Source organism: Gymnoscopelus braueri (assembly GCF_963280865.1).
Source record: "Gymnoscopelus braueri genome assembly, chromosome: 22".
Classification (NCBI taxonomy): domain Eukaryota; kingdom Metazoa; phylum Chordata; class Actinopteri; order Myctophiformes; family Myctophidae; genus Gymnoscopelus; species Gymnoscopelus braueri.
In genome coordinates this window covers 2501650-2514875 of record NC_137624.1, presented here as the reverse complement: position 1 = coordinate 2514875, position 13226 = coordinate 2501650, and the positions used below count along the sequence as shown (strand labels likewise).

The following is a 13226-nucleotide window of genomic DNA, read 5'->3' as shown; positions in this document are numbered from 1 at the left end:
CGTTAATCGTAACGGAGGTAAAGGTTTGCCATAATGGTGCTATTGATTTGAAGTGCTACTCACCAGGAAAGAGTCCTTCTGGTTCCAATACGCTACCAGCCCCAGCTTGGCTTTGATTTTGATGTAGGAGACAGTCTGTTCAATGAGGACTCCTAAATCACTGTATGGAAGGATGATCCTACACACATAACAGATTATGATTATTATGATGATGATGATGATGATGATGATGATGATGATTATTATTATAGGGCCCCAAGCACTTGTATTTGTTAGTTTTAATGGAGGGCAAGCATGAAGTGTCTATAGGCACCCTATTGTATTTGGTTGTATTATTACTAGAGGTTGGGCCACTACGTGGCCCTCACACCTATAACGCGCCGCCGATCTGACCGATATGCCCATATATGGGTGTATCAGAGGCACCCAGGGGACGCATCCTATTTGTTTCATAATTTTTTTCAGATGAATCAAAAATGGCACATGTAAACATTTTTCACTGACCAACATACATCTGTTACATTTGACCTCACACTGTCTATCTACTGTGATTAATAATAAAGGCAGAAATTGACACATTTAATAAACAGCGTAATATAATTGAAAAGTGTTTTTGACAAACAAGTGACTGAAGCGACATGAGATATTTTTTTGTTTCCTTGTCATGCAACCTTCGTCATCATGGTTTGGTTTTCTTCTCTTAAGAGAGGAAAAGATGGAAGAAGATAGCGAGAAAGGGGACATGTTTTGGCAAATGTAGTTTCCTTGTCGTCCAGATTATGGTAATCATGATATCTTGGATTTGACCAGAAGACAAAGACAAACTGCTTCCTTTAGTTACGTGCCAGTTATCTGCCAGTGTATATAGCCTACAGTAGGCATTTTATTCCATTTTCAAAACAAAAAAAATCCACTCTAAATTTAGTTATATAGGTGATGTGGACAGCCACCTCCATGAAAATGTTATTGAAACGTGTGACATTGAGTGCCTCATCATCCACATAGACAACAAGTCAGTGTTAGGAGATTCAGTTTCTTGATGTTTTCAGAGATGGAACAAGATATAGAGAGGGTACATTTTTGACCAATTTATTTGTTTCCTTGTGACGCACCTCCACCATCACTGTTTGGTTTTCTTCTATTAGGTAAAGATGGAACCAGATAGAGAGAGAGAGGGGAAATGTAGTTTCCTTGTCATCCACCCTCCAACATTGTTTGGTTTTGTTCACTATTCGTTCCCTTCAAACTGTGACTTATTTATCGGTGCCAGTTGCCTTCTCTTGCAGTTATTTAACAACAGTTATCATTTATTGAGTTATATTACAGCAGTTAAAAGGAGGAACAGCCTTTATTCATTAAAAGGCAACTAAACTGCCAGCATATTTAGATCTTCAAAATGATATGTATTTGGCCGCGGACCCCAGTCTGAAAATGTTTTGTGCCAGGGACCCAGAGAAGAGAAGAGTGTGTTAAGAAATTCTAAATGATTAAAAAATGATTGAAAAATCATTTTTGAAAAAAATCTAAAATAGCAGATGTACAAGCTCGAGCTTGTACATCTGCTATTTTTGAATAGCCAACACTTTCCCAGTTTTAATGGGTTAATTGTGGCATATGGTCCAATTCTATTCTGCGTTTGGGTCTTTTCAGGACAGTAAGTGCTACCATCACATGCTACATGAGCAAAAAAGGCCACTTCGCTGCAAGGGTGAGTGGGTGCGGTCATACAATTATTTTCAGAGGACGTGCAGGTATTCTAACTTAATGTTGAGAAAGTCTTATCTCATCCAGATAAGGCCTTATCTTGAGGAGAAAGTCTTACACCATGCATAGTTATGGTAATTGAACAATGGGAAAATGAAGGCGAGCGTGAACGGTACATGATGAGTTGTTAGATACTGCAGGGCTTGACAGAATTGAAAGGAATGCAGTGTCACGACTATAGTTTGATGCAAAGTGCACGTAACATTGATCGGCGGTGAGCCAACTTAAGGTGATTGTGGACCCTAAGGCTATACGGATCGAGGTGGATTATGACGTTGTAGTATTATTATAGTTTGTATTGTATATTTTTTTTACATTGGTATTGTCGATTGTAAATTTGTTACATGAATTGATGTGTTTGAATACTTGGGCAAGGTGTATTTTTAAGTGAAATTACAGAAGGATAGACGTAATAAACGTAGGTTTCGATACCTTTGACTGTCAAAAACGACGGTTGGAAAATAAATAAGAGGCAGAAGAGAGGCCAAAATGTTTTGATGAATTCAGTATGAAACGATTGGAAGAAAGACTAAACTAAACTAATAACTAAATTGTTATTATTGGACACTTTGAAACACTTTCTCTCGATTGATGAAAATCTTCTTTACTTGTCCACTTCTGCCCCACTTTGCCTTGGTAGCATACAGCTCCTTCTGAAGGCTGGATCATCCATAGGCCGTAGGGGGCGAGTTACCTTCTATGGTATATGGGTACATTTTGACCCTTAACACCACAGATGTCACAATTTTTTGACCATTTTTAAAGCAAGTATTCTGTTTTTGGAAGTGTGTTCTAATATTAGTCTATTAACCCACACAAAGCCTTGGCAGCACATCACCCCTACCCGTAAACAACTGCGCTGGCTTCCTGTTCAATTCCGCATCCATTACAAACTCCTCCTTCTCACCTACAAATGTCAAAACGTCCTCGCTCCACAGTACCTCTCAAGCCTACTCCATAAACCGACTCTGTCATGGACCCTGCAGTCCACAGACTTGGACCTCCTCTCTGATTCCAAGGCAAACAAGCGAACCATCGGGGACAGAGCCTTCAGTGTGGCAGCCCCCACCCTGTGGAATTCCCTCCCAATCGGGATTCGCCATGCTCCAACACTGGACTCTTTTAAAGCTGCCTTGAAAAGACACCTATTCTCTCAGGCTTATGGCATACTGTATGGTTGTTTGTTGTTTTGTTTGTTCATTTGTCTGTTAGTTGTTCATTGTTTTTGATGTAAAGCGTCCTTGGGTTTATGAAAGGCGCTATTATAAGCTATTATTATTATTATAGCTAGATAACATAATTATCCATTGTCTTCATTATAGGAAATGTAATGAGTGAATTATAACATTTTTATAATTGAAAACGAGCTATATTGAAATATGAAACCCTAACCCTAACCCAAAATAATATTTTAAAAAGTGTTTACATGGATATGAATGAGGTGGAGGAAAAAAATAGTATTTTGGGCTGAGTTAAATCACGGGTCAAATTTGACCGGCTAACACCAACAGTGTCAGCAGGTTTCTAACACAATGCAAGGGTTAAGCACATAATGACAACTTTTCGGGTTTTTGATCCTAAAAGTATATTGGTTGAAAGTGGGAGTGGGGGGGGGGGGTCACTTCAACTTGAGGTCGCCCTGGGGAACCAGACAGGGTTAATCCGGGCCTGACCTTCTCAACAGGTTTTTCCTGAATGAAGGCAGCTATTAGCAAACATTGCTTTTATCTGTCTTGTTGTTCTGGATGTCTTGAATGTCCCTCACCTGATAACGTGATGTTGCAACGTCTAAACGTATAAATGCAAATGAGGCACTTGAACTTGAACTTGAGGTCACCCTGAGGCACCAGACAGGGTTAATCGGGGGCTGACTTCTCAACAGGTTTTTCCTGCACCACACTTCATACACCCTGACTACACTTTATAAACAATTTAACCCCTGCATTAGACCACAGACCACCGTAACTCTGAGAGTGAATTCATGGAGATTTGTTTGATTTTGTCGCATTCCGAAGCCAATAATTAAATTATTGGCAATTTTGTATGTGGGGTCATCAATCACCATCAATCAAATCAATCACATTTTGATTGATTTGATTGTCTCCAGTAGAAGACTCTTGTCATCAAATTTTTGGCTTAGGAATGCGACAAAAACTAAAACATCTCCATGAATTCAAGGTTTCCATGGGGTGTGATAGAAAATAAGTATTTTTTTGGGTGAACTACTCATTAGGTAAGCTAATCATGTGGGGACCCCCCAAAAAACATTTGGGGACACCCAAAGTCCCGACCCATAGTTTGAAAACCACTGGTCTATCCAACCCAGCAATACAAGCAAGGTTTCTACACCAGCATGACTTTATCAACATACAATGAGAGCACAAACGCTATTAGGAGTAAAATAAAGTTTTACTCCTAATAGCCCCAAGCTACAGTATAATACACTTAATGTTCAGAGATAGAACGAGACAGAGAGAGGGAGGACGGACATTTTTTTTGTGCCAATATATTTGTATCCGTTGTCATGCAACCTCCACCATCATAGTTTGGTGTTCTTCTGTTAAGAGAGGAAATGATGGAAGAAGATAGAGAGGGGGGGATTTTTGGCAAATGTAGTTTCCCTGTCATCCCAATCTCCACCATCATTTGGCTTTCTTCCTCATATCTTCACTATCCCTTCCCCTCAAACTGTGACATATATTTTTTGAAATGTTGGAATTGTTTTCAATTGATGAAATGTAGTGGAATGTTGATGAAGACTTGAAAATATTCACTCTCAACCCATAAATATTGGTCCGCGACCCAAACATGGGTCCCGACCCACTGTTTCGGAAACGTGCATAATATACGTGGGATGCATAGCAAGTGTTACCAGTGGTGGGAAGTAACTAAGTACATTTACTCAAGTACTGTACTTAAGTACAATTTTCAGTACTTTTACTTCTACTCCACTACATCTCAGAGGCAAATATTGTACTTTTACTCCACTACAATTATTTGAAAACGTTAGTTACTAGTTACTTTGCAGATATAAATTACATTATAAGACATACATGAATCACTTTAGCCTTATTTTATAACTAGGCTATTTGAAAATAGCCAATCTACTATTTTCAAACATTTTAGTACTTTTACTGTTGGTACTTTAAGTACATTTTGATACCAATACTTTTGTACTTTTACTCAAGTCAATTTTGAATTCGGGACTTTTACTTGCAACAGAGTACTTCTACATTGCAGTTTTGATACTTTTACTTAAGTAAAATATTTGAGTACTTTTATTGAGTTGTGCTTTTGGTTGTGTGACTTACGCCTTCCCGTCGACAACGACAGAGCCGTTGGAGAGCTCCACCACGGCGCCATCTAGCTTCATGACGATGCCACTGATGGCGGGCGAGCCGTCGAGCACGCCGCGTCGCACCTGCACGTTGAAGTCGCTATAGGCAGCGCTGCAGAGCGACGTTAGCACGTGGTTGCAGGTGGACGGCAGCTGGAACACGTCTCCGTCGAACGTCTTGTAGTGGAAGTTGCCCCAGGTGCTGCACACGCGGTCGTTATGGACGGGATTCAAATCTGTGCACGACAACGGACAATTTTGTATAGTTTGTCTAGAGCAGTGGTTCTCAAACTTTTCAGGCCGTGACCCCCCCAAATAATCATATTTGAACTTGGGACCCCCCCGCCCTGACAAGTACTTGGAATAGGCTCTATGCACAGCAGCCATATTGGAAAGAAATTGGGCCTCTTCCTTCACAGGTTTTACCAATGATACTAATTAAGGCTCTGTTCCATTAGTGTAGCACAATGGACCCCATAACTCTGAGAGTGTACAAATGGAGCCAAATGGACCCTTACGGGTCCATTTGGTTCCATTTGTACACTCTCAGAGTTACACACCCGTAAGGGGCCATTTGAAACCCCCTCAAGGAACCATGAGGGTCCCTGGACCACACTTTGAGACCCACTGGTGTAGCAGAGTGTTTCCAGTGAGAACAACATGCACAGCATCAGCACCCTGACTCTGTTTGACCAGAATGGAACAGAGCCTTCATTAGTATCATTGGTAACACCTGTGCAGGAAGTATGGAAGAGGCCCAATTTCTTTCCAATATGGCTGCTGTGCATGGAGCCTATTGTAGGAGTTGAGGCATTGCATTTAGTTTGACACATACAAGATGTGTGTTGTTAAAATGTTTTTAAAAAAAATACAAAAAATAATTCAAGATGTTTGGAAAATAGCCTATCTACAAGCTCACAACACGTCGTGATGCGAAGCATTGTGAGCTTGTAGATCGGCTATTTTCAAATAGTGGACACCCTGGAACCCCCTCAAGGACCCTAGCTTTCAGAACCACTGGCCTAGATAATGACTCATTCAATGGCCACATAACAATTGCTATAGAGTGTTTGGTTCAGTAACAGGGGTCACCCCATCTCTCCAGCTCTAAAGTAAACAGAAAATAAATGTTGCGTACAAATGGAATAAAATTGACACCTCGGGTCCATGTGGTTCCATTGTGTACACTCTCAGAGCTATAGGGGGTCTTGAAATAATAAAAGAAAGAAAAAGTACACAGCATATTTTGAAATATGGGCCCCTTTTAACAATGTGTGGACACCCCCGGTACTAGTATATGCATTGGCTCACCTGCTAGGTCTGGCATCGGGGACAGAGAAGGGATGACGGTCACCATCCCCATGGACATTGAGGCTTCTGTTGAGAAAGATCACAGGACAACGTCTATTAACACATTGGGTGCCAGCATTTTTTCATAACAACTTACGTTGGGTGCCAGCATTCTCCCCATTGACTGCGCTTTCATGTTTAAAGCTCTAAACTCCACGAGGAGCAAATCCATGTAAAAAAAAGCATCCATTCATGTAGCGCGATGACCCTGGCTACAGCCTGGAACGATAACATTTCACTCGCGAGTTACAATGGGGGGGGATCGCGCATCGCGCATGACCGGTTTTCCCCACCGGAAACAGATTCGGAGATATAGGCGTTTTAAAGAAGGAAATAGACAGGAAGTGGATGGGAGCCATGTTTTTGTTTCCGGTGATCTATCTGGCCGATCCTTCTCAGGATCACAATGGGTACTCCCAGAGCTGCTCTAGCCCCGCCCGTGTGGAGAAAAACGAAAAAAACAAAAACACATATTTCACGGTCTGGACCGTGTTCGGCACCAATGCGCTACTCTGTGAAAACACGGTCCAGACCGTGTTCGGCACCCGATGTGTTAATAAGCCGAGCGTTAAAGGTAGGGTAATTTTTTGGTTAAAACAAAAAGTGTTTTGTTAAAAGGCTAAAGTACTATATTCTGATAGTAATCATTGCTATAGAGTGTTTGTTCAGTAACAGGAGTCTCCCCGTCTCTCCAGCTCTTTAATAAATAGAAAATAAATGTTCCGGTAGGTGTCAAAATCTCAGCCAATCAGGAGAAAGTACCAATTTTTAAGCTTAATTTTTATAGTGTTCCAGTTCCAATTTTGCCTGCTCATTTCTTAGTGTCATCACTTCCAATTTCACTTGTTTAATCTATATCCTGATTGAGTTCTCTATCCTGATTGGATAAAATTGGAAATGAAACTGAAACTGAAACGAAATGCATTTTCTGTTTTATAAAGAGCTGGAGAGACAAGGAGACTCCTTTTACTGAACAAACACTCTATAGCATTGAGTACTATCAGAATATAGAGCTATTTAACACTTATTATAACCAAAGAAAATCACTTACCCTACCTTTAACCACTTTCAACCTGCCGTCAAATGTTTGTCAAAGATTTTCAAAAATATCTATAATGACCAGTGGCGTAGCCAGGAATTAATCAGTAGGTAGGCCTGGCAAAATTCATAGTGGGCACAGTGTGTGCGCACTATGAATTTTCTTTTTTGCCCATCTGCACATGATTTACTATAGCACAATGAATTTGTATTGGTTGAGTAGATAATAGGCAGGTTATCATCTCCTTATCAGTAAAAAATTACACCCACTGCCCAATTTAGCAGCTTAACAGTGTGAATTTGAATGCAGAGATTGCTGTCCACATTATGCTATTTTAGTTGAAAATGGCTTAAGTTGAGATTTAAAAAATATTTCTTTTTTTTTGGGGTGGACACAAAAAACAAATGGGTGGGCCCAGGCCTACCTATGCCCACCCGTGGCTATGCCCCTGATAATGACAGATCTGCAAGCTATTTTCACATGACCCTAGCTGTCATAGGCCTACTTCTAGATAAGCTATTTTCACATGACAAGGTATCCTGCAAATAAGTGGGTTGATTAAGCGCTTCTCTGTTACCTACCCAGTAGTAATCGTTAAATATTTTGTAAGTGATCATGTTTTATTCAAAATACGTGTTGAATAGCACTATTGTGATGGTAATCATTGCTGTATAGAGTGTTTGTTCAGTAACAGAGTTCTCCCTGAGGGGGACATAGGCTATATGTTGTAATTATAGGCATATACTGTAGCCTATATTTTTGGTGACTCGTAAAGTAACATGCTCATTAATATGTAGCAGGAGATTTGTGATATTGCACATCTGCAATTGTATCAGGTGAAGACAACAAGACAGCTATAGAAATTATTGCTATTAGCTGCCGTAATACTGTGAAAATAGAACAATGTGCATTCAATCCTTTGTTGTTTTTTTTTGTTGTTTTTTAAGACAACGGATTAATGGAGTGTATGTGGTGTGGTCAGACAACGAAACAATTAAAGTCAATGGCATGCGAGGGACCACAGTGCAAAATGGTGCAGGAAAAGAACAAAAACAGATGGCTCGTCAGTTGAGAGAAATGAAGTGTTACAAAGTGTCCAATAATGACAACAACAACAACAACAATAACGCTCCACAATCATAATCCATGGAAACCCTTGATCCACAAGCCTGGGGGTCCGCAATACCCATCAGACCTCCAACCAAAAAAAAGTCAGGTGCCTTCACATTAAAACTATTGTGACACTGCATTCAATTAAAATCCTGGCATGCCATGTGCATATTTCTGTGATGACTCTCAAGCAGTGGTGGAAAAAGTACTCTGATAGTCCGGAATTCAAAAATTACTTCAGTAAAAGTACAAAAGTATTGGTATCAAAATGTACTTAAAGTACCAAAAGTAAAAGTACTAAAATATTTGAAAATAGCCGATCTACAAGCTCACAACGCGTCGCATGTGAGCTTGTAGATCTGCTATTTTTAAATAGCCTATATATAAAATAGGGCTAAAGTGGTTAATGTATGTTTTATAATATAATAATTGATAATAGCAAAGTAACTAACTAACTAGAACTAACTTTCTAATAATTGTAGTAAAAGTACTGAAAATTACCTCAAAATTTGACTTAAGTACAGTACTTGAGTAAATGTACTTAGTTACTTTATACCACTGCTCTCAAGTTTATTATTTTCCTTGTAACCTGTAATTATCATACCGGCATACCTTTGTTGTGATTTTTTCATCCTTGATGTTTCCGTGACAATCCATCTGCATGTGGTTTTCTTTTAACCACCAATCAATCAAATCAAATGTGTGTGTGTGTGTGTGTGTGTGTGTGTGTGTGTGTGTGTGTGTGTGTGTGTGTGTGTGTGTGTGTGTGTGTGTGTGTGTGTGTGTGTGTGTGTGTGTGTGTCTTATTTTCCATTGTTCCATTGGCATACCTTAGACTTTCTCATCAACAGAGAATACCTGTTAACCTCATGGAAGCCACAACTATTGAAGCTGCCTCGCCAAAACAAACAAAATGGTTTTAGCTGGTATAAAACTTCCTCCTGTCCTTAAAAAGATGGCTAATAAGCCTTATATGCTTTCATACATTATAATAGCCATGTATAACAAAAATAATAATAATTAAAAACACCTTAAATATTTTATAGTTCATTTTTTACTCAAAGGGAACAACGCCAGTTGCAAGTTCATGATGTCATTTGTCCATAGGGTCCAGCCCTATGGAGTGCATGTGCAAATACAAACGTATATTAATATTGTTTTGATGCTCATAATAACCGTAGGAAGTGTTAAGTTGTTGTTTTATTAGCACACGCATTCAGTGGTGTAAAGTAACTAAGTACATGTACTGTACTTAAGTACGATTTTGAGGTATTTTTTACTTTACTGGAGTATTTCCAGTTTTCAGTACTTTTACTTCTACCCCATTACATCTCAGAGGCAAATTTTGTACTTTTACTCCACTACAATTATTTGAAAACTTGAGTTACTAGTTACTTTGTAGATTTTGATTATTATTACAAAACATACATTAACCACTTCAGCCCTATATACATTCTGGCCATTTGAAAATAGCCGATCTACAAGCTCACAATGCGTCACGATGCGACGCATTGTGAGCTTGTAGATCTTATATTTTCAAAAGATTTTTAAACATTTGAAAAGTTAAATGGGACACTCCACATAATGAGAACTTTTGCTTTTGGTACTTGAAGTACATTTTGATACCAATACTTTTGTACTTTTACACAAGTATATTCCATAGGGCTGGACCACACATGGACAAATGACATCATCAAGTTCCGACAGGTGTCGTCCCCCTTGAGTAAAAGACTAACTATTTCTAAAATAAATGAAATATTTAAGATGTTTGTTATAGAGGGCAATTATAATGTAGTAATAGACTTGTTTGACAGCATCGTCAGTCCATGTTGGATCCGTGTTCATGTGCATTCTCAGACATTTAACCACTTAAACCGTCAATACTTAGTAAACTTGACCTTTCACTCTGTACTTTATCTATTCTTTTTTTTCCTCTCCACACCAAACCCCTTTGCCGAAAATAGCAGATCGACAAGCTCAAAACGCCTCACGCTGCGTGGCGTTGTGATCTTGTAGATCTGCTATTTTCGGCCAATGTTCTCCTCAGAATAGTGATTCTAGGGTTCAAGTGGTTAATGTAAAATAAATATCCTATCACACAAAGATTTGGCGGCCCCCCTGTAGTAGATCTGAGGGGTCCCGGACCCCCTGTTGAAGACCCATGCTCTGTGATAGCCATATGGTGTATAATACGCACCCTCTCACCTTTGCAAAGTGGCCCTTCTGCGATCCCAAACTGAATATATTTGGACCCGATGCCACATTTAATGCCGTGTTTTTTCATTTATTATGTTAAATATTTGGGGAAAATGGAAAGAAATTATACATAAATTGAATTAAAGAAATTAAAGAAAGAAAAAAAATGGCCCCTCACGCATTAGAAGGACAATATCAGTCATTTGAATCAGGGATACAAATTATACCCAATCAAGAGAGAGAACCCATTCACCAGCTTCAATTTTGCATCACGTCTAATTGCACTTGGATCGGAAGAAAATGTGGCATCCTGACCTGAAAATGTATGTTTCTGCTCCTCGTGTGAAAGACAATCTGCCACATCTACTCAAGCATCCATTTATCATATTTGACATCATACTAAAGGCTCAATAACAGTGTTGCCAGAACCCTATAGGCCTATCCATCGGCTATTTGAAATAGCAAATCTACAAAGCTTGAAGATTTGCTATTTTCAACAAAAAAAAACTTGAATCAAATGTGGAATGTTTTTGAAACATTTTAAATACACAAATATTGTATTAAAAAAAAATCCGATGGGGGTCCACGGACAACAACATATTAATTTGAGGGTCCTTGACATGAAAATGTTTGAGAACCACAGGTTTAAACAATCTTAGAAAGCAAGCCCAAATAAGCAACTACACTACAAGCCCCAAAAAAGCAGCAAAAAGCAACAAGCCCCAAAAAAATGCAACCCGCGACTACCAATATTTACAAGCGACTTGAAAAAAAAAGAAAGCGCAAATTTGTTTCTAATACGCGGTCATGGCAATCCGCCACTGTGACTGGACTGTGTAGTAGTAGTACATACCGATGAGTGGCGTAGCAAGCAGCGTGGCCGACAGGGTTAGCCACAGCAACCGGATGCTGGTAGCCATGCCTGGCTGCAGACGGGGAGAAGGAGAAGTCATCTCTCACGTTGTACAGGGAGGTGTGAAGAAAGTGGAAGGCAAGGCCACATGCTTTATACTTTCTGGGATGTGGGCAGGTCACAGTCAGATGTCACCATGTCCTGCCCTATAACTTCCTTGTTCCTTGGAAACACACATACACACACACACACACACACACACACACACACACACACACACACACACACACACACACACACACACACACACACACACACACACACACACACACACACACACACACACACACACACACACACACACACACACACACACACATAACTCCTGGGGCTACACTGGGTCTTAATTAACTACCTCATCATCATCACATAAAACGAAACGAAAGGTATCCATAGTTGGCATGCTGCTGATGTCATGAATCACCAAGAGATATGACATGTCAGTTTAAAGTATTCACTTGATCATTCTCAGGTAGAACATTCTGGTCCGCGGCCAAGCACATATCATATCGTGTGTGTGCGCGCGCACACACACTGGTGGAAAAAGTATATATATTATATAATCATCATTTATATCTGCAGAGAAACTAACTAAGTTATCAAATACTTGTAATGGAGTAGAAGTAAAAGTAACGAAAATTGGAAATACTCCAGCAAAGTAAATATACCTCAAACTTGTACTTAAGTACAGTACTTATATGTACTCAGTTACTTTACACCACTGTGTGTCAGGGGGGGGGGGGTGCAGCCTGCTGCCAACTATGTCACGTCACTGCTGCGACATGAGTGTTTGCCTATCCAACCCAGCAAGACAGGCAGGGATTCCACGGAAGCGTGACTCGATCAACCTACAATCAGCGCATGAACGCCCCCAAGCTATAATATACACTTGATGTTTGGAGATGGAACAAGAGAGAGAGTGAGAACTTGACAAAATGTATTTTGTTTCCTTGTTATGCAACCTCCACCTGCACCATAATTTCTTCCTCATATTTTCAATATTTGTGGCATCACTTCATCAGCCCACAATGAGAGGGGATTTTTTTGGGGTTTTGTTTGTTTTGGTAAATGTAGTTTCCTTGTTGTCCAGTCAGAATCATTTGTTTCTCTTCCTCATAGCTTCACTAATCCCATTTAAACTATTTTATATGCCTGGATGGATCACAAAGAAATGTGATGCACATCGCACCCCGTTTTGGCATCGGTACGGGTGCACCCCTCCATTCCTAAACCCCCCCACTCCTACACCCCCCCATTCCGAAACCCCCCCCCCCACTCCTACACCCCCCCACTCCGAATTTTTTTTTCGGAATGGGGGGGTGTAGGAGTGGGGGGGTTTTGAAAACTTGGAATAAACCCTGCCATTCCGAAAAATAGATATAAATCCTATCTTTTTTTTTTTTAATAATTTGTGGACTGAAAAAAAAGGAAGTTTTTTATTTTTTATTTTTTTTATTAAAAATAATTTGTGGACTGAAGTTGGTTTGCTTCCACAATCCATAATGATGCATTTTCGA

General features: G+C 39.8%; 1 protein-coding gene across 1 annotated transcript in view; it reads right to left on the bottom strand.

The window, feature by feature from the left end:
- The window catches only part of LOC308078292 (uncharacterized protein), a 56755-nt gene extending 44991 nt beyond the window's left edge, over positions 1–11764 (bottom strand). Inside the window, exons 1-4 of the mRNA XM_080419413.1 lie at positions 11650–11764; positions 6413–6478; positions 5076–5337; positions 64–178 (exon numbers count right to left, since the gene is read on the bottom strand). Of these exons, the coding sequence (XP_080275539.1) occupies positions 64–178; positions 5076–5337; positions 6413–6478; positions 11650–11749 (543 nt within the window). The 5' untranslated portion in view covers positions 11750–11764. The remainder of the gene's footprint in view (positions 1–63; positions 179–5075; positions 5338–6412; positions 6479–11649) is intronic.
- Between the last annotated feature and the right edge of the window lie 1462 nt (positions 11765–13226).